Below are 24,808 nucleotides of genomic sequence, written 5' to 3' on the forward strand. Positions count from 1 at the left end.
ATGTTTGCAGAGGTTGTGAATACAGCATATTTCTTCTCATCAGGCTCCTCTTGTAGAAGCAGAATCAGTGCAGAAAATGAAGGTAGAACTTCACGGAGATGCTTTCAAGATGACTGAAGAGAGAAAAGTCATGTTCAAGCCTTACAATCCTCTGACCTTTATCCAGACTGATAAACCCATCTATAATCCAGGACAGACAGGTGAGCTGTGAATGTTTCAAAGGTAAACCTCAGTAAATAATGCCGGTGTCATTGACATCTAAACCCTGATCACAGCTGATTCAGCTGATTCAGCACATAGAAGTAAAGCATGTTATCATGAAATTAACTGATATAATCATAGATGAAACATGACTAATGTTGCAAGATGGTATTTAAGCGGATGGTATTTAAGTAAACAGTTCAATGGGTTTGTAAACAGAAAACAGGAGCAGATAAGGATGAGGGGTTCACTGCTAACTGCTTTAACACAAGAATGGCCAAAGAAATCCCCTCATCTAAACCTATATTCAGCCTAAATCATGTAATTACCAAAACATGATGATATTAATCACTATATGACTCTTTTTATAGGATATAGAGGTACTTGGACATGCAAAACATCTTTCACAGCTGTCTGAAATACCTGATTCTAATGGGTCAATGGGGCAAAGTGTCAAATATTTTTTATATTTTTATATTATTATATTTTTTGTAAAATGACAGCAAAAAAAAACACACACAAACGAAAAACAGCCAGTTTAAGTCACAGGTTTGGCTCAAATGCGCAATCACATTACTGCAGAATTTGTCAGTACTATACTGTATATTTGAGTCCTTAATACGGTTAAGTTCACACATAGCCTACATTCGATTATTTACGTGAGTGAGAACCGCATTCTACAACTAAACTCACTTTTTCAATGAAGTCCTGCAGGGTGAACGCAACCGAATTGAAAGACTAGTTGTCACGGCATACAATGCAGCTTTGTGCTGCACATACGCATGTGTAGCATGTGTTTTTGGTTTTTATGTGTGGAATCCGTAACTTACAGAGCCACAGATATGTGTCGGGTCTCTGGGCTAATCACCTGCCTTTTGGGTTTGTGGCTGAGTTTTTTTTGTTGTGTGTATTGTGAGTTTGGATGATGTGACAGCTCGTCACGTGTGTCTGTTTGATTGATTCCCCGCCCTCCTTGTTTCTCCGCTTGTTACCTAGATTGTTTGCCACCTGGTCCCTGTTACCTCTAAATATCTTCCCTTTATAGTTCCCTGTGTTTCTCTGTCTTTTGTCAGACTGATGTTACTCGTACCAATAGCTCAGATCTTCAAGTTTGTCAGTGTACTCACCTAGTCATGTCGTGTCTTGTCATCAGGCTCCAGTGCTCATAGCTGTTAACCCCTACCTCCTTTCACTCTACAGCTCTCATCATTACCCTGGTCTCGGCTGTCGAGCAAGGATCCGCTCAGTTTAGTCATCCGACCCACCGCCTTCACCTCTCCGGCCTTTGTTACGGCCGATGTCAGTCGTCGCTGCCCTCTTCTTCTCTCGATTGGGTGACCGCATTCCTAGTCCATGCGTGTTTCCATATGTGTTATTGGGAATTTCTCGTAGTATTATTGGGTCAACATGCCACCCAGTTCAACACCACCATGCAAGATGTGGACGCTCTTAATGCTCGAGTCACTGAGTTCCTAACACGGGTAAAGAGCCTTCAGCGGGAGGCGAAGAGCCGGGGTTCTGTTCTTCGCACCGGTATGTCCCAGGATCCCGAGCCACATGCCAACAATCTGCCGGTCAATGATGGTGTTCAAGCCTGTCAAGCCTTTCTCTCCCAGTGTTCGCTGGTGTTTTCTCTGCAGCCCCGACGTTACGCCAATGAAAAGGCCAAGGTGGCTTATGTCCTCACACTTCTTTCGGCCTGTGACCGCGAATGGGAAATCGCCATGTGTAGATCACGGGCTCCTTGTTGTGCCACCTTTGCGGATTTCAGTCAAGAGATGGCCAAGTTGTTTGATAGCTCAGCTCAGCTCAGGGTGATGAGGCATGGATCAGTTGTCGCGGCTGTCACAGAGGAAGAACTCAGTCACAGATTATGCCATACAGTTCCAGACATTAGCCGCGGTGTGTGGCTGGAATGAGAGTGCGCTGCGTGCATGTTTTCCCGAGGAGCTGCCATTGCCGACGAACTTGCTGCCATAGAGCTTCCGCGGGAGCTGGATAACCTGATAAATCTTGCACTCTGTGTGGAGGGCTGTCTCAGCTGTCGCTGCAAACATCAGCAAACTCCCACTCTGTGGCACCACTTGGAGTCCTCTTCGTCCAGTGCATACACCCTTCAGCTCTCGGAAGAGGAACCCATGCAACTGGGTCATCTCCGGCTTATGCTGCAACAGAAGCAGGAGCTTCTGTCTTTGGGGGTGTGTCAATATTGTGGCAAGGGAGACCACTTCGCTCTTCATTGCCCGTTAAAAGCCAGGGCCCACCAGTGAGGCGGAGAGTCCTGGTGGGCACTTTTCACGGTTCAAGCTCTCCAGCAGCAGGCACGCTTCTGCCATTTCAACTCTCCTTTCAGGGTAGTTCACACGCTGAATTCGCCCTTGTGGATTCGGGGGCTGAGGGGAACTTCCTCGATGCTGCTTCTGCTCACTGTTGGAACATTCTGCTTATTCCTCTGGCTATTCCCATGTCCGCATGGTCATTAGCGGGCAGTCCCCTTACCACCATTACCCATGTCACACCCAGTGTTAGCCTTTACATTTCTGGCAAACATTGTGAGCAGATTGAACTGTATATTATCGATTCCCCTAAGGCTCCACTAATACTGGGACATTAGTGGTTGCATAAGCAATAACCCTCACATTTACTTGGTTAGTAATTCAGTTTTAGCCTGGAGTCAGTCTTGTCATGTGTTGTGTTTGGTTGCTGCTTTTCCTCCTGTCTCTGTTTCTTGTGTTTCCTCTGATCTGACTGGTGTCCCGGCTGAGTACTATGATCTTCGGGCAGTCTTCAGTTAGGCTCGGGCTACCTCGCTACCTCTGCATCGCCCTTACGACTGTGCCATTGACCTTCTCCCGGGCTCTTATATAGGGTCTCCTATATTCCCTTTTGTGTCCTGAAAGAGAGGCCATGGACAAGTATATACATGAATCACTTCAGGCTGGGCTCATCCGCCATTCTTCCTCTCCCGCTGGTGCGGGGTTTTTCAATACAGTATTGATTACCGAGGTTTGAATGACATTGTAATGATATAAAACTTCATAATCATCGGAGTCGGGAACCGGCGGACAATCAAAATGAAGCTTTAATAACAATATAAACACAAAACAGCGCGACAGCCCCTTGCGGACGACTGCCGCGCACAAACAAAACTAAAACACAGAATAAAACCCACGCCTGGTCTTCTCTTGTCCTTCATTGTCGTCGCTCCTCTTTTGTATCCTTCCAATTTCCTCCGTGGGATGCGAGACCGGCGAGTGGAGCAGGTGTCACTAATTTCCCAATCACTCCACTGGCCTCGCACCGTTCCCACGGCTCTCTGCCCCACCCCACTCGTCCCTACCCTACCTTTAATGTCTTCTGCTTTTTGTTTTTTTGGATGTTTTTTTTTATTGTGAGTTTGTATGATTTGACAGCTCACCACGTGTGTCTGTTTGATTGATTCCCAGCCCTCCTTGTTTCTCCGCTTGTTATCAAGATTGTTTGCCACCTGGTCCCTGTTACCTCTAAATATCTTCCCTTTATAGTTCCCTGTGTTTCTCTGTCTTTTGTCAGACTGATGTTACTTGTACCAACAGCTCAGATCTTCTAGTTTGTCAGTGTACTCACCTTGTCATGTTGTGTCTTGTCATCAGGCTCCAGTGCTCGTATCTGTTAACCTCTACTTCTTTCATGTGAACGCAGTTTCCTAAGAAGTCTTCGAGATCTCATCATTACCCTGGACTCGGATGTCGAGCAAGCAGTCGCTCAGTTTAGCGATCCGACCCACCGGCCTCAGCTCTCTGGCCGTTGTTATGGCTAATGTCAGTCGCTGCTGCCCTCTTCCTCTCTCGATCGGGTGACGGCATTCCTCGTCCATGCGAGCTGACTGTGGAATGATCATTTATCTGCTCTGTCTCTTCGGGTTAATTAAGGCTCTGTGTAATCCGCAACTGAATCCAGCCTGTTTCCCTTGACAATATGAGCTGTCTGTCATCTGAAGGATTTAGATCCAGTCCCTCTTAGTTATTTAGATCTAAATTATGAACTTTTTCCTCCACTGAACTCTTGTCATTTAATGTGATACGTCTTTACAGTTTCATTTACGTTGTCATCTTTGATATTACTTTAGTGACTATCACTAATGTGGTTACAACTGATGCAAATAGATTCTTGCATGTCCTCCAGCCTTATGTGCTCTTAAATTTGATTCTTCTCAGTAAGAAGGCCTATTTTGTTAAATAGTTCGGGTTTATTTTTATGCTTTAATGACTGTCGGACTACATAAAAGATTAACACGTTAAAAGCAGAGTTTATAATACACATTTCTGTTTTCACAGTGAACTTCAGAGTTGTTACCGTGGATACAAAATTTGCACCACTTGATCAGCAGGTCAGATGTGTTTTGTCTTGAATTTTTATCTCCCTCATTTTCTTTTGCATTGTTGAATGCATTATTAATAAACAACACATTTCCAGCTAAATCATTTTAATATCCTAATTGATTTAATTAATATTATTTGATCTTTTGCAGTATGGTTCAATTGTGCTTGAGGTAAGAACACAAATCCTTCTTCTGTACAGTCATAACAAGTACACTTTTGAAATCCTGCTGATATTCTCTTTTCAGTAATTATAGGCTACATTACTTCATCAATGGTAAGGATATGTGTAGCTGACTTGAGCTAAATATCTGAACTGTGTCTTTGCGATTAAATAGGACAGTCAAAATAACAGAATTGGTCAGTGGACAAATGTTTCTTCATCAAGGTGGATTTTGCAGCGTTCTTATGAATTAAACCCAGAGGCACGTCAAGGTGTGTACAGACTCAGGGTTTATATTGGTGAAAGGATGATCTCACATGATTTTGAGGTGAAAAAATATGGTAAGTCATAAAAACAAACGATTTATAATATTGTGTGCGATTACTTTTATGAGTGATATCTTTGTATATTCATTTCTAATTTGACTACTAATAAGTCTTATTTCTGCCTTTCTGCCTAGTTTTGCCTAAGTTTGAAGTTACTGTACAAAGCCCAGATAAAGTCAGTGTTGATGAAGTCGAACTGTTAATTGAGGTTTGCGGAAAGTGAGTGGTCTATTTTATTTCCTGCATTAAGAGAGGAGTGTTTTCTTCCATTTTTACTTATTATAACCCCCAAACTATTATATTAGTTTCTTAACTCAGCCCTGGGCTGTATATCTGTTGCTTGTACCTTTTTCACAGATACACTTATGGGCAGCCTGTACCTGGTAAATCATGGGTGAAAGTGTGCCATAATTTTCTGACCTATTTTCTTACCTTCAATAGCAATCCAGTATGTTTAGAGGAAACCACTGAGGTATGGAATGCAAATATAGTAATGGTACATATGTCTTCAGTTTATCCAAGTAAACTACTCCTTAATGTTTGTTCATTTACTACAATTAGATAAAAAAGACAGGCTGTGCCACCCATACCTTAGATGCATCAGTCTTTTTCAACTCCACACTAAACTATAATCTGGAGAATTCTCTTGAAGTTGAAGCAATGGTTACAGAAGAAGGAACAGGTGAGTTGTTGGATTTGGTCAGATCCCTGTTACCTACATTTCTTGATTTTCATTTTTTTATGTTTTATTTTTATTTTGTTTGAATAAATAATAATTTGCTCTTTTAACAATTTACAGAGATCACCATGAAAAAATATAAATCTGTGTCCCTCACTAATGAAATTGGCAAAGTTACACTCACTGACCTGCCCAAAACATATGAACATGGATCAGTTATTGAAGGAAAAGTAGGTCTCAATTTAATAACACTGATTTGTGCATAAATATCCCATCATTTGTTCCTTAAATCTCTTCTTTTCAACAGATCAAACTCTCAAATTTCAAAGATGCACCAATTCAAAACAAAGTGGTTTATCTTTTAATGAGTGAAACTTGGTCCTCAAATCTGCTCCTAAATCTCACAACAGACAGCGATGGTTTCGCCAGCTTCTCTCTTAATACATCCAGTCTTCCTGAAGGGGATATTAATCTGATAGTATGATCACTTTATTTACCTAGTTCTCTTTTGTGTTCGCTGAAGAGTTCAGTTGCTTGAGTAATTGTAGTTGCTTTGTTTTTCAGGCAAGTGTGTATCCAGAGCTTCGTTATGATAGTTACAAAACACCTTACATCTCTATGGATAAAAAAACTGTTCAGCTTTTCCAGCCTGCCACATACACCCCAACATTAAGTGAACTGATTATAGAGAATATTGAGCAACCATTAAAGTGTGATGCTGAGTTGACAATGACCATCAAGTATTATTTTATTGGAGAGACTGCTGAAGACTTCAAAACTGACATTGTCTATATGGTGAGAACATGTGCAGAATGTACATTAGTCCACTGATGCCTTCATTGTTTGTTAACAGCATTAACTGGCTGCACTGGTCAGTTTGTCATGGAAGTGTCATCTGTCTATTTCAGGTCTTGTCCAGAGGAGTGATCGTTCATCATGGATCTGAGAAGGTTGAAGTGAAGTCTTCTAATGGAGCAGCAAGTGGCACAGTGTCGTTCAAACTGTCTGTTGGTGCAGATCTGGCTCCTGCAGTGCAGATTCTGGCCTACTGTGCTCTGCCCAGTGAAAATGTGGCTGCTCATAGCACAACATTTGATGTTGAAAAATGTTTCAGTAACAAGGTATGTATTGAGATATTTAGTGAGATGTATTTCTGGCTCAGTCCTAAAATAAAATATATTTACTCTCATTAAAGGTTTCGCTACAGTTTTCTTCTGCTAAAGCAGTTCCTGGAGAGAAAAACACTCTCCAGCTCTCAGCTCAGCCTGGTTCACTGTGTGGCCTCAGTGCTGTAGATCAGAGCGTCCTGATCATGGAGTCCGGAAAACGTCTGAATACTGAAAAGGTGTGAGAACAGACCATCCTCAGAAATTGTGATCCATCAGTATTTATGATGACATCCCGATCTCAGGAGATTGAACATTAATCTTCATTCTTTCCCATTATATTCGTGAAAAAAGCTGAGGGGGGGGGGGGTATATGAATTATTAAGTGTTGAAATTTTAGAAATCAGTGTGAATGTGGTCTCATCACAGATCTTCAACCTGCTGCCAGTGCAATCGGTGTCAGATTATCCTTACAGTCTTGAAGATGAGCGAAAGTGTCTGCATGTGAGCCAACGTCGAGCTCTGCCAACAGACAACGCCTATGAATCTTTAAAGGTAGGTGGATTATATGAGTGACAGTGCAGTAAATAATGACTGGGATATACTGATTCGGTATATTCTGTTTAATTATAAGTTAATCCATAAAAGCCCTCTTTTTTTGACAATTAATTGTGCAATTTTATTACCGTTTGACAGAGAGTCGGATTGAAGATGGCAACAAATTTGGCTGTGCGAGTCCTTCTGTGTCTGACATACAAAGGCCTGATTTATGGTATTGGTACATGTACCATTATTATAATTTATGCTGTAATATGAAGGTGTTTGTTTTGAAATGTATTTAATACATAAAATATGTTCAATTTGAAATTCACATTCACAACTAGAGTGGTGTAGTCACAAAAGGCAAAACATTTCTGGGGTAATTAGTTTTTTCATTTTTTCATTTTGAATTGTTATTATAAAAAAAAAAAAAAAACTTTGACAACCCTAAAAAACTAAGACTACAATTACTAATCAAAATAAACTGGAAGTAAAACACTGGTCCAAGAAACCCGCTGAAAGAAAATTATCTTTGTATTATAATGATGATCTGTCTTCCATTCGCTGTTTTACTCACAACATGATTATTTGGATTTGCTGTCAATGTACATATTCCCACATTTACTATAAATATTACTTTTTTTCAGAGATACTTCATCCTCCTTGTCATGCATTGTCAGAGCCAGTGATGCATTCACTAGTCAGCGATAATTTTCATACATCTAGCAGAGATTCCCCAGAAGTGACGATTCGGACAGTTTTTCCAGAAACATGGATCTGGGAACTTGCTGAAGTGGGGTCTGTGAAACATAATCAGTACATTTGACATCATATTTGAAACATAACTCGTCAAGATGACAAAAAAAATCTTACTTTGCAGATTCTGAGTTTTTTTCTGTGCTGAATGTTATATATAACACAGAACAAATTGATGCTTAAAGGCAGAGTCAGAATCAAATAGACCTTTTGTTGTAATTCCACAACAGGGACTCTGGATCAGCTCAGGTTCCTGTCACAGTTCCTGACACCATCACCTCTTGGGAGACGGAGGCTTTCTGTCTGTCCTCCGAAGGTCTGGGTCTGGCTCCTCCTGCTCAGCTGACAGTTTTCCAGCCCTTCTTCCTGGAGCTCTCTCTGCCTTACTCCATCATCCGCGGGGAGATCTTTGAGCTGAAGGCCACGGTCTTCAACTATCTTTCTAAGTGCATCATGGTGAGACTTCAGACCCAGTCTTATCCAATCACATCAAATGTGTCACTAATCATGTGTTTGATTGACAGGTTAAAGTGACTCCCACTCCTTCATCAGACTACACTCTCAAAGCCTCCGCCGATGATCAGGATTCATCTTGTCTGTGTGCTAATGGAAGAAAAACCTTTAAATGGATCCTCACTCCTTCTGTTCTTGGTGAGTTTCCCATCTGAATCATTGTTTCTCAGTGTTTGTGTCTTACATCTTCACGTACATGTCTTGTGTTGTAGGAATCATGAATATTACAGTCAGTGCAGAGGCAGAGGCGTCCCAGACCGTGTGTGACAATGAGATTGTGAGCGTGCCAGAGAGAGGACGCATTGACACAGTCACACGAAGTCTGCTTGTGCAGGTCAGCACTCGTCAAACGGCTCTCAGACATCATTTATCCATGATCCTAAAGCTGCTTATGTCAGTTTGATGTGCTAATGTAATTGTTTTATGCTGCAGGCTGAAGGAACTGAAAAGACAGAGACCTACAGCTGGTTACTCTGTCCAAAGGGTTTGTCTGCAAATATTTAATATATTTTGGTCTATAAGCACCGATAATGCTGGAATCCTTTGGATGGTGTTTAGTTTTTAGTGGTCCAAGCAAGTTTTAAACTCCCCAAAAGTTGCTCAAAGAATTTAGATTAATGTCATTTTTTGGTATGTTTGTTCTGTAAAGACTAATTAGACTAATAATTTCTAAACACAAACTTTATGATAATATAACCTTTCATATGACAACTAGTTGTGCCAAATTTCAAACTTGTGTCTATTTTTTTCTTCGTTTTACAAAGTGCTTGAATCGAAATTTCTGCCTATGATCTTTTTTATTATTAATGGGACTTTGATATTAGAATGTTCTTTTATAGCATTACTGTGCTGATCACTGATGTGTGTTTCTGTCTCTCTGGTTCACAGGTGACAGTCTCTCAGAGGAAGTGAATCTGACTCTTCCTAAAGATGTGATAGAGGGATCAGCCAGATCCTCTGTTTCAGTCATTGGTAACATTTACATACACAAGCAGAAATTAGTAAATGAGTACAGAAATTAGTACATATTCAATCTGAAAATAAGAGTTTGTGTTTGGATTTCAAAAGGGTATTGTTATATTTGTGTTTGGTTTGTAGGAGACATATTGGGTCGTGCATTGAGGAATCTTAACGGATTATTACGGATGCCGTACGGCTGTGGAGAACAAAACATGGCTATTCTTTCTCCCAATATTTACATTCTGCAGTATCTGGAAAACACGGAGCAGCTCACTTCAGCCATCCGAGAGAGAGCCACCGGCTTCCTTAAGAGCGGTGAGAGAAACCAATCATGTCAAGAAAATACTGAGACTAATAACAAACTGCTCATTTTTCAACACACCTGAATGTCATTCAATTAAGCTGAATAGTCAGACACATTGTGTCACCCCAAAAAAACTGTTATAGTGAACTATTATCACACTAAACAGGATACCAGAGACAACTGAACTACAAGCATTATGATGGTGCATACAGCACATTTGGATATGGTGATGGAAATACATGGTAAATATTTTTACACTCTTTTGTTAAGTAAGTTTTGTTAGTAATCTAAATAACATAGTAAAAACAAAAAACAAAAATTCTATCTGTTCAAATAATCAGTTTTGAGAGATTTTTTTTATTTTTCATTTAAACATCTGATTTCATTTTTAAAGTAAATCTTCCAAACCACCAGGTTGACTGCTTTTGTCCTGAGGTCTTTTGGCAAAGCACAGAAATACATATTTATTGATCCACAAATTATTCAGAGTGCAAAGCAATGGTTAATAAGCAGACGGGATTCAGAAGGCTGTTTTATTCAACAGGGAAGACTGTTCCACAACAGAATGAAGGTCTGTCTCTCTATCTATCTACCTGTAAAAGTGTAAATGTATTTGTTGAGTGTGTTACTTTATTTATCTCTGTTTCTCCTTCATTGCAGGGTGGAGTGAATGATAATGTGACCATGACTGCCTACATTACTGCATCATTACTTGAACTGGAAACTCCAGTCACAGTAAGTTCATCTACAGGAAACACACTATAGACTCATGGAAAAATGAAACTCACATCAGCTGTTTCTCTGATTTTTGTCTCAGGATCCTGTTGTCACTAAAGGTTTGTCTTGCCTGAGGTCCGTCATTGAGAATGTCGAAAACACTTACACCACTGCTCTGCTCACGTACACTTTCAGTCTGGCTAGAGATACGGACACTCGACTGCAGCTTTTTAAGAAACTGGAGGATGTTGCTATTTCAGAGGGTAAGAGATTTTTTTCCAGTGACTTTCTGTTATCTTTTATGACTGCACTATTGTTTTTGTCATGCTCATTGAGTTACTGTTGTCTCTTTTGTCCATGTGTCCTAAAGGGTCTCATCTCCACTGGTCTCAGTCTGCATCTGCTGATGACTCTGATTCTCTGGCAGTGGAGATCAGCTCATATGTGCTGCTAGCTGTTCTCTCTGCAGATTCACTCACTACAGCTGACCTGGGCTTTGCTAACAGGATTGTCAGCTGGCTCGTGAAGCAGCAGAATGCCTATGGAGGATTCTCCTCCACACAGGTGACTCAAACTACTCAAATCAGACACGTGATTGCTGAATAACAGGTGAATGTCACATTACTGAACACATTTATTTCTCAGGACACAGTGGTGGCTCTTCAGGCTCTGTCTTTGTACGCCACTAAAGTGTTCAGCTCTGACGGCTTCAGCACAGTGACTGTACAGTCAGCAGGAGACACTCACCTCTTTGATATCAATCAGGACAACAAGTTACTGTATCAGGAGAAGCAGCTGCAGAACGTTCCAGCCAAATACAGCATTGAAGTCAAGGGCTCAACCTGTGTGTCTGTGCAGGTCTGTAGTGTGTTCAGCTTCACTGACTCACTTTCTCTTAGCATTTTGTGGTTCTTTTGCTGTGAGATGGATTATAAATGTGTTTTTGTTTGTGTTGTCTTCCTCAGGTGGCTCAGTTCTACAACATTCCCACTCCTACTGAAAATAAAACATTGAGCATTGATGCTAAGATCGAGGGAGACTGCAAAACATTGGGACAAAATTTCATCTTGAAATTCACTGTCAAGTAAGAACACATACTTTCCGTGTGTGTGTGTGTGTAAATTATATATATATATATATGAAGACTGCCATCAGCTAAAGATTTTCCTAGTTGACTACTAGGCGTTCATTTAAGCTGTTGTCAACTAATCGCACCTGTATGAAATTAATTTAATGTTTGACAGGACAGAGACTATCTCTTGTCTATTATCTACAAGTCTTCTACCAAGGTACCAAAGCAAATAACTCTTGTTGTGAAAGATGTAAAGAGAAAATGTTGTTTTCCACATATACAAGACATTAAAGCTATAACTCATAACTCTGGAGTAACTCATGGAATATTTTTCAATTTGTAGACAATAGTGTGACCAGATCGCAAAAGCAATTCAAAGCCGACAAATTGCTTTAATGTATGGTTTCATGTAGATCTCTCATTTGGCATGAATCCAAATGTTTCCATAGTTGTGATGTAACATGTAATTGCTAACCTTATTTAAAAGGGGTTACCATACGTGGTACTTGGTCAAAGGAGGTTGTCAAGTTGACTAACGATTAGTCTGCTATTAGAGGGGATCCCTAATATATATATTATAAAGCATAATTTTCACTAACACTTTTTTTTTTTATATATATGAGGCAATTAAGAACCATTCCTTTCCATTTGCTTTTTCCAGATATGATGGTCTACAGAAAAGTACTAACATGGTCATTGTGGATATTAAACTCTTGTCTGGATTCACAGCTGATACATCAATGGTGAATTTGAGTGCTTCATCACAAATTTGTAAAATGTAAAGAGGTCAGTATTTAAGGATTAACCAGCACTTCTTCCACACAGCTCATAACTTCTTCTGCAGGGTATGCAACACTTGTGGAGCGGGTCGATGCTAAAGATGATCATGTCATTGTGTATTTGAAAGAGGTGAGAGAACAGCAACGTTCATATTTTATGTTGTTTAGGTCAATTAATAAACATTTTATCCATAGTGTTATGACTGAGGAGACCGTTTCCTCCCACAGATCCCAAAAAACATTCCAATGAGTTACCAAATACAAATGAAACAGGTTCTTCCAGTGAAGAATCTCAAGCCAGCTGTGGTGAAAGTGTATGATTACTACCAAACAAGTAAGATTTTATATGCCAGTGTTGAATGTTTTTATCATGTAATGTAGATTTTTTTTTCTCCATGTGCAAGTTTCCCTTGTTGTATAAATGTTAACATTCTTCTTTTTCTTCAGGTGATCAGTCAGAGACTGAATACTCCTTCCACTGTCAATGAAGCGGCAGATCTGAAGCACATCAGCTCCTAGTTCAGCTTGGAAAAAGATGTTTAATCATTCAAATATTTAATATTATGATGTTTATTCTTTATCCTGGGCACAATTATTTTCAGTCCGTCAACACAAACCTGAACACAACCCTAAATCTGACTTTATGGTCATGTCTTTTTAAATCTTGACTAATCAAATCACAATGTGTTTCATAAAAGTTTTGAAAACAATAATGGTGAACTGGTTGAAATTTATTAAAATTTAAGTGTAGAACCATCGTGCTCTTGCAACGTGATGGTTGTTTTATCTCAGCTCTGCTTTTTGATCATCTTAAAACACTAAGACAATAATTTATACCATTCCTTCTGCTCTAGAATATTTGTGTTATCCTTTTATTGATTGAACAGTATCAACCAACAACAATATATATATATATTTTTTTTTTTTACAAAAACCAGGTGGTTAGAAACTTATAGAAGACCATTCCCACCATTGAATTAAAATAAAAAATGTAATCGTGACTTTTTATCTCACAATTCAGACTTTTTTTATTCTTGCAACTGCAAGTTTCTGAAGCCAGAATTGTGACACGTGACTTTGTCGCACAAAACTGCAAGTTTTCTTAATTCCATTCTGACTTTATGATTCACAAGTTTATATCACAGTTCTGAGAATTAGAAAACATCAGAATTGTTAGACAAAAAATAAACCGCCCATAAATCTTTTTTTATTTATTGATGGAAATGGGCTTCCTTCCATAGAAATGTTACACATCCCATCACTGTCAAGTAATAAGGAGAAAACCAGAAGAACAGAAGCATATATGAGAAAGAATGTTAAACCTTGTGCTTTTCCTGATACAATACCTTAATCAAAGTATTCCACAAACCGGTTTTCTTTTCAGAAAAGTTCAGTGTTGTCAAAAGTACTGGCATTCATTACTCAAGTAGAAGTATAGATACTAGGGTTTAAAAAGACTTTTGTAGAAGTTGAAGTATCAACTCAAGCTTTTTACTCAAGTAAAAGTGTAAAAGTACTGGTTTAAAAAACTACTTAAAGCATAAAAGTAAAAGTAATGTAAGGGGAAAAAAATGCCATTAAGAACAAAACTTAGGCTGCACCACAGGGGCCTATTGTGCACTACCCCACCTCCTCAAAAAACATTTTTCTAAAGGCCATAGGCCATAATGACTATAATGTTATATTAAAATGTTCATGCTGAAAAATTTGGGATGCACTAGGCTTCCTGTTTCAGCCGCATATATGAAAATACAAAAATGGAAGCTTTAGCCTAAGTTCTGCCAGGAAGACTCAATCACTTCGTCACTAATTACCTTCATCATTATCCAATCACGTCTTTATACTCCTGTATAAAAGATCGTACTTACACATGTTTGAGTTCGCAGATGCCAACGCGCCAACAAAAGCAGATTCCGACGCGATTGTACTTGCTCAAGCTGTCGTGTTTATTCATCTACTTGCTGTAATTAAGTTCGTGCCCCGCAAACTATCAAGAGTTCGACGTTCCTCTAAGATGCACACGGATCGTTGGCTTAGCTCTGTGTCGCGGTGATTATCTGCAGTCGTTTGTGTTCTTCTTCTTCTTCTGAATTTTTTATGGCGGTTGGCAAACCAGCTTATGGTGCATTACCGCCACCTACCAAACTGGAGTGTGGAGCTCAGACAAGCAAGGAAATGAAAAAAAAAAATAAAAATAAAATAATAATAATAAAAAAAAAAAAAAAAAAAAAAAAAAAAACTAAATTATCCCGTATAACCCTATGTCTTTAATAAATTTAATAATGGCTCTATACTTCTTCCATTGCTCAAAATTACATTCCAAAAAGCTTTGTATATTGTAAGTGTTAATGTCCAATTTTTCCATTTCTTGAATAAGCAATATTCTTTCATTTTCGTACTGTTGACATGAAAATAAAATATGCTCTATTGTCTCTGATTCATCACAATTTCTACATTTACCTGTTGCATGCTTTCCTATTTTAAAAAGGGAATGATTTAGTCCAGAATGTCCAATTCTAAGACGTGAAATGATAATATCTTCCTTCCTGTTCTTATATACACTTCTTCCATTTCCTACAAGTTGTTGGATGCTATTAAGATGTCTGCCCTTGCTATCAACATCCCATGCTTCTTGCCATTTACTATGAGTGACTTCTTTCACTTTAGCCTGAACCTCTTTTTTACTAAGAGCCACTTGTATGTCAACATCTGCATGATTTAAAGCTTGCTTAGCTAGTTTGTCAGCCACTTCATTAGCCTCTACTCCCACATGAGCAGGGACCCACAGAAACATAATAAGACTAGTATTACTATTTCTCAATAAACTTGCTAGAATATCAAAAATAATATCTTGCCTAGTTGATTTTAGTCCACTTGCAAGGCTTGAAAGTGCTGCATAAGAATCAGAACAGATGACTGCTAACCTAGGTTTTACATCCTCCACCCAATGAAGTGCTACCAGAATGGCAATAAGTTCTGCTGTATACACCGATACATTATCAGTTAATCTTTTGCTGATATCACATTGAAATTTAGGGATATGCACTGCAGAAGCAGTTCTTCCAGAGGCAGGATCTTTAGAACCATCTGTGTATATGTGCAACCACGATGTATAGCTTTGATCTATATATTGCTGTGCAATAATGTTCTTGGGGATATCCTTGTCATTGTTAATTTGCGTTTGAATTTGAAAATCAACTAATGGTTTTGGGAATATCCATGGTGGAATATTAGATACAGACACTATTGGGCTAACTTCTAATCCATCAATACCAGCTTCTAATGCTTCCCTGTTAGCAGTCCATCCAAAGCTTTTAATAGTCTTATTCCCATGTTCCCAGCATTCTTTCAAAACTCCTTTTACTGGATGACTTTCCTTATGCCCTTTTATATTAACCCAGTAATTCATTCTAAGCTTATACCTTCGCAGGTAAAGAGGAGCTTCTCCAAGTTCTACCTGCAAGGCTGCAATGGGAGATGTTTTGAAGGCACCACAACAAATTCTTAGAGCTTGACTTTGTATAGTTTCAATCTTTTTAAGTAAGGTTTCAGATGCAAATCCATAGATAATACTTCCATAATCCAGGCTTGACCTGATTAATGTACAGTATATTCTTTTCAGTGATATTCTGCAAGCTCCCCATTCAACCCCTGATAAACATCGTAGTATATTAACTCCTGTTTTACACTTCTCTATTAACTTTTTAGCATGAGTAGCAAAAGTCAATCTTTGATCCATCCATACTCCAAGGTATTTAACTGCTGAAACTTGCTCCAGGTCCTGTTTGTATAATTTCAATTTAACAACTGGTATTCTTTTCTTTTTTGTAAAGCAAATAACTTGAGTTTTTGCTACTGACAACCTAAAGCCCCAGTTATTTGCCCAAGCTTCAGTCGTTTGTGTTGGATGATTTACAAGCTTTTCTCGGCAGAGGATGTGAACATTGGCGGAGTTCCGTGTGCTTCCAGGCCAGGGTTGCCAGGTTCTCAAAACCACCAGTTACTACTATTTAAAAAAAAAAAAAAAAAAAAAAAAAAAAAAATAGCCCAATCGCGTTCAAAAGGGATTTATCGGTAGAATTCACATTCTAGGGCTATATATAACACTATTGGGGTCACCTCAAACCCAGGACAGAAAAGGCAACCCACAAAAAAAAAAAAAAAAATACGGTCTTGGCAACGCTGGTGCTTTCCGAGATGTCGCGTCAGTGCTGCTTGGGTCTCAACACCTGAAAAGACTTTGGTCTCAATCAACAAATATTCATCTGTACGCTCACGTGAACCTGCAGCAATGAAGTTTCTCCGGACCAGCAGACAGAATTAAGGCTGCCAGTCTCTTCGGCATCTCGCCTCCATCACTTCACAAGTCTACAGCATTATAAGTATCATTTTGTTCTATGCACTTGCAGCGCCTGGGCATTAATTTATTCTCTGCAAGGATTTATACTTGCACGTTCAAATAAAACACTGGGCGTTTCGTGCTTGTTTATTGACTTGCACAGCATAATTAAGATGTTGATCATAGTGCATGCCATTTTCTGAATTTCTTCGTAATGAGGCACTTTAAGGCTCATCATAAACGCTACAATCTTTATACTGATAAAGATTTTTCGCATTTCTTAAAAAAAAAAAAAAAAAAAAAAAGCTCTGTCTAGCACACTTGAGATTCGCTGTTTTAATCCTATGCTTTAATATTTGTTTATTCAGTCTTTCATTTGCGTTATTCCTGAAAGTTCATACTCTAATGGGATTCTATGGTTGCAGATGCAGGGAACCGCTGCTCTCACCTCATCTTTACATGGCTTACTCTTGGGCTAGTGAATTATGAACACTGGATCTACCAAGCTGATGCGTATATGGACCCTTCTTTTGAGTCGTAGGTAAGATTCGGCTCAATGCTCCGTCAGCAGGGATATAACTCCACGTGACACGAGTTGCTGCTGACCTTATTTCAGAGTAGTGACATATCTCCAGTTTAAACCGAATATTAATTAGCAGGCATGGTTTGTTTGCACTCCTGGTCTCCGTCTCAAGGCGCGGTCGCACTTGACTTTAAACATGCGAAATTATTTCGAACGCCACTGCCAATATGGGCGGGAGCAAGATAAAACCGTCTCCCCTCAATTATCACAAGATGGATTATTATGTTTGCTAGCACTGTGTCTTTTGCAACGGCGTCGAAAGCGTTTTATTATATTGTAACGTTACTCTGTATCTCTCTATAAATATATACACCCTAAGGGGAGGAGGGGGAGAAGAAAGAGAGAAAAAAAAAAATAAATAAATAAATAAAAAAATAAAACGTTGTCATTCCAATGTATCACCTGTTCCCGTCGACACTACAAACCATGCAGCTTTTCTTTTATAAATCTTTTAATGTATTATAAACTAGGACGCTGTGCAACAGCTAAAGTATATAGCGCTTCCTTTTTGAATTTTGTACAGAGGCCATGCAGCAATGTATCGCTCTTCTACTGGTCCACATCCTCACGTTATGCAAATTCCCTGGTCAGAGTTCACCAAACTTGAACTTTGGAACGCAGCGAAATGCAAAATTTTCGCATAAGCTTGCGTTTCCGGTCCGACGCATTCGCACGCGTATGAATGGAAGTCAATGGAGAGAAAAGTGCAGTGTGACCGCCCCTCACTCATAACTAACTAACGGCCGGAGGGGCGCGTGAAGTAGGTTCTGCTCATGCTGTCAAACTGACGTCATCAGAAAATTATTCGTTACAGGGCGGAAATATTCAGAATTTGATAAGATTGCTAAGACAAACAATGCTTAATTGTTTACATCAAGATTATCAATGTGTGCTAGTAAGTCAATTCGATTTATGCGTATTTTAAACTTAACCTCTGATACCTCAACTTAATATTATAAAAAAAAAAAAAAAAAAAAAAAATTGGGGAGTGACAGTTAAGGGGTTAAGCTACAATCAAGGCTTGTTTATATTCGCGCATCTACTGGTGTTGGTTCATCACTCTTACTCGGCTGTCGCGGCTTTCACTTTACACTTTTAAACTTTCAGACAGCTGTGCCCTCAGCCAACCCGGATTCTTCAGTCTGCCCTCCGTTAGCAGACATAATACTAAACGAAGTGCTTACGTCAGCTGGAAATCACATTTCTAAGGCGTCGCTCCCTCTACAATCAAGCCTACACGTTTGCATGGTCCGCTTCTAATGTTTTTCCTTCCAATTTTGCGTTCCTATTCTAATTTCGACCGTTGCTCCTTTCTTGTCAAAAAAAAAAAAAACGCAATCTTTATTTCTCTATTCGCAGACTCCTTGCCAGCATCTAATCCACGCTAAATTTTATAATCAAATTTTCAAGCCTTTGGTTATTCAGTTCTATTACTACTTGAGGGGTTAGCTAAATCTTCCAACAAATTAAAGATAAATGTCTGCCTATTACCCTGCCCATATTGCAAAATGAATTACTTCAATCTGCTACGGCCTTCCTTCAAAGTACCTCAATATTCTTCTGGAGGCAGTTTTTATCTGCTTTCTACAGGTTATGCTTCCAGGGGAATTCACTTCAAACCAATCAATTTGATCCTGCTCGCGGCATTTCCTTCAGATCTATGATTCGGACCAAAAATTCTTCACACTCTCCTCAAGCACTCAAAAACCGATGTGCAAGGTTCTGGTGTCACCTTAACAATTCTAAAATCAATAATCCTGTCCCTTCTCTGCATGGTGAAATTTCTTAAAAATCCGACCTAGAATTTCTAAAACGCACCAGCTCTATTTTTCCTAACGGAGCCCCCTTTCCAAGGCTGTTTAGAACTCACTTAACCACTGTTCTCAAAGCTGCAGCCTATCTACTGGCCATTCATTCAGAATTGGGGCAGCTACTTCAGCAGCTGAATGAGGGATCTCTACATCAGCTGTTAAGATCATGGGCAGATGGTCTTCCTAAGCATTTGAATCATACATCAGACCTGATTCAAAACCATTATTGAAGCTCAGCAAGCTCTCCTGTAACTAATCAGGTAAATTCATGCAATTACTGGTGGTGGTGTTACTATATCTGTATGGTCTTTCAAGGCCTGTCTGTGTCTGCCTATCGTGACTATTTCTGTACGGTCTATCGAGACCTGTCCGTGTCCGGCTATCATGGCTATTTTTCTGTATGGTCTATCAAGGCCTGTCCCATGTCTGCCTATTGTGGCTATCTGTGTCTGGCCTATCGTGGCTATTTCTGTACGGTCTATCGAGACCTGTCCGTGTCCGGCTATCATGGCTATTTTTCTGTACGGTCTATCAAGGCCTGTCCCATGTCTGCCTATTGTGGCTATCTGTGTCTGGCCTATCGTGGCTATTTCTGTACGGTCTATCGAGACCTGTCCGTGTCCGGCTATCATGGCTATTTTTCTGTATGGTCTATCAAGGCCTGTCCCATGTCTGCCTATTGTGGCTGTCTGTGTCTGCCTATCGTGGCTATTTCTGTACGGTCTATCGAGACCTGTCCATGTCCGGCTATCATGGCTATTTTTCTGTACGGTCTATCAAGGCCTGTCCCATGTCTGCCTATTGTGGCTATCTGTGTCTGGCCTATCGTGGCTATTTCTGTACGGTCTATCGAGGCCTATCTGTGTCTGGCTATAATGGCTATTTCTGTACGGCCTATCGAGGCCTGTCCGTGTCTGCCTATCGTGGCTGTCTGTGTCTGGCCTATCGTGGCTATTTCTGTACGGCCTATCAAGGCCTGTCCGTGTCCGGCCATCATGGCTATTTTTCTGTATGATCTATTGAGGCCTGTCCTGTGTCTGCCTATTGTGGCTATTTCTGTATGGCCTATTGAGGCCTGTCTGCGTCTGCCATTGTGGCTGTCTGCGTCTGGCCTATCGTGGCTAATCATGGTCTATCGAGGCCTGTCTTGCGTCTGCCTATCGTGGCTGTCTGCGTCTGGCCTATTGTGGCTATTTATGTACGGTCTATCGAGGCCTGTCTGTGTTGGCTATCATGGCTATTTCTGTACGGTCTATCGAGGCCTGTCCGTGTCTGCCTATCGTGGCTGTCTGCGTCTGGCCTATCGTGGCTATTTCTGTTGGTCTATCGAGGCCTGTCCGTGTCTGGCTATCATGGCTATTTTTCTGTATGGTCTATCAAGGCCTATCTGTGTCTGGCCATCATGGCTATTTCTGTACGGTCTATCTAGGCCTGTCTGCGTCTGCCTATTGTGGCTGTCTGTGTCTGGCCTATCGTGGCTATTTATGTACGGTCTATCAAGGCCTGTCTGTTTCTGCCTATCATGGCTATTCTGTATGGTCTATCGAGGCCTGTCTGCGTCTGCCTATCGTGGCTGTCTGTGTCTGGCCTATCGTGGCTATTTATGTACGGTCTATCAAGGCCTGTCTGTTTCTGCCTATCATGGCTATTTCTGTACGGTCTATCTAGGCCTGTCTGCGTCTGCCTATTGTGGCTGTCTGTGTCTGGCCTATCGTGGCTATTTATGTATGGTCTATCAAGGCCTGTCTGTTTCTGCCTATCATGGCTATTCTGTATGGTCTATCGAGGCCTGTCTGCGTCTGCCTATCGTGGCTGTCTGCGTCTGGCCTATCGTGGCTATTTATGTACGGTCTATTGGGGCCTGTCCGTGTCTGCCTATCGTGGCTGTCTGCGTCTGGCCTATCGTGGCTATTTATGTACGGTCTATTGGGGCCTGTCCGTGTCTGCCTATCGTGGCTGTCTGCGTCTGGCCTATCGTGGCTATTTATGTTCGGCCAATTGGGGCCTGTCCGCGTTTGCCTATCGTGGCTGTCCGCGTCTGGCCTATCGTGGCCATTTATGTTCGGCCTATCGAGGCCTGTCCGTGTCTGCCTATCGTGGCTATTTCTGTTGGTCTATCGAGGCCTGTCTGTGTCTGCCTATCGTGGCATTTCTGTTGGTCTATCGAGGCCTGTCTGTGTCTGCCTATCGTGGCTATTTCTGTTGGTCTATCAAGGCCTGTCTGTGTCTGCCTATCGTGGCTATTTCTGTTGGTCTATCGAGGCCTGTCTGTGTCTGCCTATCGTGGCTGTTTCTGTTGGTCTATCGAGGCCTGTCTTTGTCTGCCTATCGTGGCTATTTCTGTTGGTCTAACGAGGCCTGTCCGTGCCTGCCTATCGTGGCTGTCTGTGTCCTGCCTATCGTTGCTGTCTGTGTCTGGCCTATTTCTGTAAAACTTAAGAAGTTTAATCTAACGTCATTATACTGGTCATGCTAACTCTCTTTCTATTTCTTCCAGGAACCTTAGGATTCACAACTGGTGGGTATACTTCATCTACTTTTTTTGGGGGGGAAGGCTGGCCCCGTCTGGAGGTCTCATAATCCACCTAATTTTGGGGGTCTGCTGCGCCCCTGCCTTCGTCTTCAGGCAGGAAATGCAGATTCGCTACCCTCGGATTACGAACCATGGACGGGGCCTTCCGCCAAAGAAATTTATAATTGTGCTCGCTGAGCTGTCAATAAATGTATGCTTCGTACATTCCTCTATCTCCCGAGTCTTTCTGGTAGAAATGGAAGCTTTAGCCTAAGTTCTGCCAGGAAGACTCAATCACTTCGTCACTAATTACCTTCATCATTATCCAATCACGTCTTTATACTCCTGTATAAAAGATCGTACTTACACATGTTTGAGTTCGCAGATGCCAACGCGACAACAACCTCCACCCTCCCCACCACCACCAGGATGGTCCTGTCCTTACCTTCCGGGGGGGTCTGCTGCGCCCCTGCCTTCGTCTTCAGGCAGGAAATGCAGATTCGCTACCCTCGGATTACGAACCATGGACGGGGCCTTCCGCCAAAGAAATTTATAATTGTGCTCGCTGAGCTGTCAATAAATGTATGCTTCGTACATTCCTCTATCTCCCGAGTCTTTCTGGTAGAAATGGTGTGCACATCCCAAACATCCAATTAGGACGCAGGTGCAAGACAACTAAATGATATAGACAAATAAAGAAGTGAAGTCTGAACACTGAAAACTACTGCTCCAGAGGAATTAAATCAAGCAACGTTTCGACCTTCAGGTCTTCATCAGCCGCATAAGACTTTGTCTTGCGGTATGGCACATTTTAATATTTGCTTTTATGAAAGGGCAATAAGAAGAGAAAGAGTTTTCAAAGATCGTTCAAACCCATTAGAAGTCCTTTCTGAAAAGGAACTGCTGGAGAAGCTAAGGTTTCCTAGACATGCAATACAAGAACTAGCAATTGACTTGGAGGAGCATTTGAGGCCTGAAACTTCAAGAAATTTCAGCATCTCTCCACTTCTACAAGTATGTCTAGCTCTACGCTTCTCTGCCACAGGATGTTTTATAAACACAGCTGCAGACTTAATTGGGGTACACAAGTCTACAGCATCAAGAATTATTCATCGGGTTGCCTGTGCACTGTCAGGAAGACTTCCACTTTATCCGACTGATGTCTCTACCTTGAACAAGGTGAAGGCAGATTTTTTCAACATTGCAGGATTTCCAAATGTAGTTGGAGCCATTGATGGAACAAACATTAGGATTCAAGCACCTTCAACTCATGAGCCATTGTTCGTTAATAGGAAAGGCTATCACAGTATTAACGTGCAGGCTATTTGTGATGCCAAACTAAGAGTGCTCAACTGTGTTGCTCGTTGGCCAGGATCAACCCATGACTCTAGAATTTTAGTGAATTCCCAAATTCATGATGCATTTGAGAGAGGAGAATTGCATGGTGTGCTCTTGGGTGACTCTGGTTATCCACTAAAACCCTGGCTACTCACACCTTTCTTAAATCCAGTCAGTGTGCCTCAAGCTCGGTACAACACAGCCCATACCAAAACAAGAAATGTTATTGAAAGGTGTTTTGGAGTCCTGAAACGAAGATTTCATTGTCTGCATGCAGAGCTCAAAATGAAACCAGAAAAAGTCTGCAACATTATCTGTGCATGCGTTGTTTTGCACAACATGGCAAGGTAATAAATATGTTTTTAACTGTAATTAAAACTCCTAGCTACATATTCCCCAATGATTTTAAATTAAATGAGTAAAATATCATTTTCCATTTAATAGAGATCTTGCACTCCCAGACTTGGAGCATGACCAAATTTGTGAAGAACCCACTTTGGAGATTACTGAGGCAGGAGGGGAAGATGGATCTGGGCGTTACATTCGACAGATGATTGTAGAAAACATTTTCTCAGTTTGACTGAGAACAATGAAAGAATTTATACTTTTAAATTAAGTGGACATATTATAATTTATTAATTGAGACAATACTTACAAAATATTTGATGCATAGTATCAGTACAATCAGCTGAAATATGATATAATCTTCAAATCACTACACATTCTTCAAAATTCTTCAAATCTCTTAAATATCTCTAAAGATTCTGTATGTAAACATTACATATGTAAATTCAAAATTAAATACCAGTACTTATTAAATAGACAATTGTTTGATTAGTTATTGGACAATGTTCGATGAGATCTATAGTTCATGTCCAAGTTTTTGTAGCTCCAACTTTAGCTTAGTTTTCTCTAATTCTAGTTTTTGTATTTCTAATTTTAGTTTAGTCTCTTCCAGTGTTAATATTTGATATTGTTTTTCAAGTATATTGTTCATGGTTATCTTGCTTGGAGCATCTTTCTGTCTCTCGGTGTCTGAGCCACTTCCCACAGGTGCCATTTGGGTGCTGTCCAAATCGTCATCTTTAAAAATAAATTTAAAAAAGAACAAGAACAACATTAGCAAAATTTGAAAAGTAACAGGCACTGTATTTTTTGTTGTACTTTTTTTCTGATAAAATGCACTACATGCTACTTCACCCTTTTGTAGTTCATTCATTTTAGACAAAACACACAAAACAATTACTTAGCTATGTAAACTGGGACACTGCATAGACTTCTGTTTTTTTTTTGTGTGTCACAGGCTATGTGAACACACAAAAAATTTGTGAAACATTGAACAGGTTAAATGGTCTTTATTGACAAAAGTAGTCTGATTATATATAATCTGAAAACACTGTCCTGCAGCAACTAGCCTAGTGATTGCACAGCACGTGATTTCCCCTAACCTGTGTCCACTTATTGTATTTTATAATATTTGTATTTTATCGTAACCGTTTTAAGCAATAAAGTAGCCTACTCGATGCTAGTACTGCATCTTGAATAAGTCCGCTTAGCGTCGTGCCTTCAGCCGTGACTAAATAAATAGGCTACAGCACAGCCGCTTGTGCGTTATTGCTTACTTAAACACTGTTAATCTGTTTTAAACTAAAAACATTGTTGTGAGGAATAGTAGAGGGCTGAAAGATTGAAAGCATAGCTTACCTTCACTTTGTGTTGTTTGGTCATCCTGGCTTGTAACAGGAGCTTCG

General features: G+C 40.3%; 3 protein-coding genes across 4 annotated transcripts in view; all 3 read left to right on the plus strand.

The window, feature by feature from the left end:
- Positions 1-13,232, plus strand: part of LOC128029253 (alpha-2-macroglobulin) — a 75,028-nt gene extending 61,796 nt beyond the window's left edge. Inside the window, exons 4-35 of one of the 2 annotated variants that reach the window (XM_052616913.1) lie at positions 44-200; positions 4,518-4,570; positions 4,712-4,732; positions 4,898-5,063; positions 5,183-5,267; positions 5,406-5,520; positions 5,610-5,730; positions 5,848-5,957; positions 6,035-6,205; positions 6,292-6,522; positions 6,636-6,848; positions 6,923-7,072; positions 7,263-7,388; positions 7,530-7,611; positions 8,021-8,171; positions 8,360-8,585; positions 8,654-8,780; positions 8,855-8,976; positions 9,075-9,126; positions 9,531-9,614; positions 9,741-9,917; positions 10,073-10,148; positions 10,321-10,477; positions 10,567-10,641; positions 10,724-10,886; positions 10,994-11,187; positions 11,269-11,481; positions 11,589-11,707; positions 12,357-12,438; positions 12,521-12,604; positions 12,703-12,808; positions 12,922-13,232. In XM_052616913.1, coding sequence (XP_052472873.1) covers positions 44-200; positions 4,518-4,570; positions 4,712-4,732; positions 4,898-5,063; positions 5,183-5,267; positions 5,406-5,520; positions 5,610-5,730; positions 5,848-5,957; positions 6,035-6,205; positions 6,292-6,522; positions 6,636-6,848; positions 6,923-7,072; positions 7,263-7,388; positions 7,530-7,611; positions 8,021-8,171; positions 8,360-8,585; positions 8,654-8,780; positions 8,855-8,976; positions 9,075-9,126; positions 9,531-9,614; positions 9,741-9,917; positions 10,073-10,148; positions 10,321-10,477; positions 10,567-10,641; positions 10,724-10,886; positions 10,994-11,187; positions 11,269-11,481; positions 11,589-11,707; positions 12,357-12,438; positions 12,521-12,604; positions 12,703-12,808; positions 12,922-12,962 — 4,050 coding nt within the window. In that variant the 3' untranslated portion in view covers positions 12,963-13,232. The remainder of the gene's footprint in view (positions 1-43; positions 201-4,517; positions 4,571-4,711; positions 4,733-4,897; positions 5,064-5,182; positions 5,268-5,405; positions 5,521-5,609; positions 5,731-5,847; positions 5,958-6,034; positions 6,206-6,291; positions 6,523-6,635; positions 6,849-6,922; positions 7,073-7,262; positions 7,389-7,529; positions 7,612-8,020; positions 8,172-8,359; positions 8,586-8,653; positions 8,781-8,854; positions 8,977-9,074; positions 9,127-9,530; positions 9,615-9,740; positions 9,918-10,072; positions 10,149-10,320; positions 10,478-10,566; positions 10,642-10,723; positions 10,887-10,993; positions 11,188-11,268; positions 11,482-11,588; positions 11,708-12,356; positions 12,439-12,520; positions 12,605-12,702; positions 12,809-12,921) is intronic. The other variant, XM_052616912.1, reaches the window with a different exon arrangement.
- The window catches only part of LOC128029255 (alpha-2-macroglobulin), a 99,231-nt gene that overhangs the window by 4,750 nt on the left and 69,673 nt on the right, over positions 1-24,808 (plus strand). The window lies entirely within an intron of this gene.
- On the plus strand, positions 20,211-22,323 carry LOC128029258 (uncharacterized). Its single transcript, XM_052616918.1, has 2 exons — positions 20,211-21,725; positions 22,105-22,323. Exon 1 carries the CDS (start codon positions 20,730-20,732, stop codon positions 21,681-21,683), a length of 954 nt encoding a protein of 317 aa, XP_052472878.1. The 5' UTR covers positions 20,211-20,729; the 3' UTR covers positions 21,684-21,725; positions 22,105-22,323.

The sequence above is a fragment of the Carassius gibelio genome, chromosome A15 (genome assembly GCF_023724105.1).
Source record: "Carassius gibelio isolate Cgi1373 ecotype wild population from Czech Republic chromosome A15, carGib1.2-hapl.c, whole genome shotgun sequence".
Lineage (NCBI taxonomy): Eukaryota > Metazoa > Chordata > Actinopteri > Cypriniformes > Cyprinidae > Carassius > Carassius gibelio.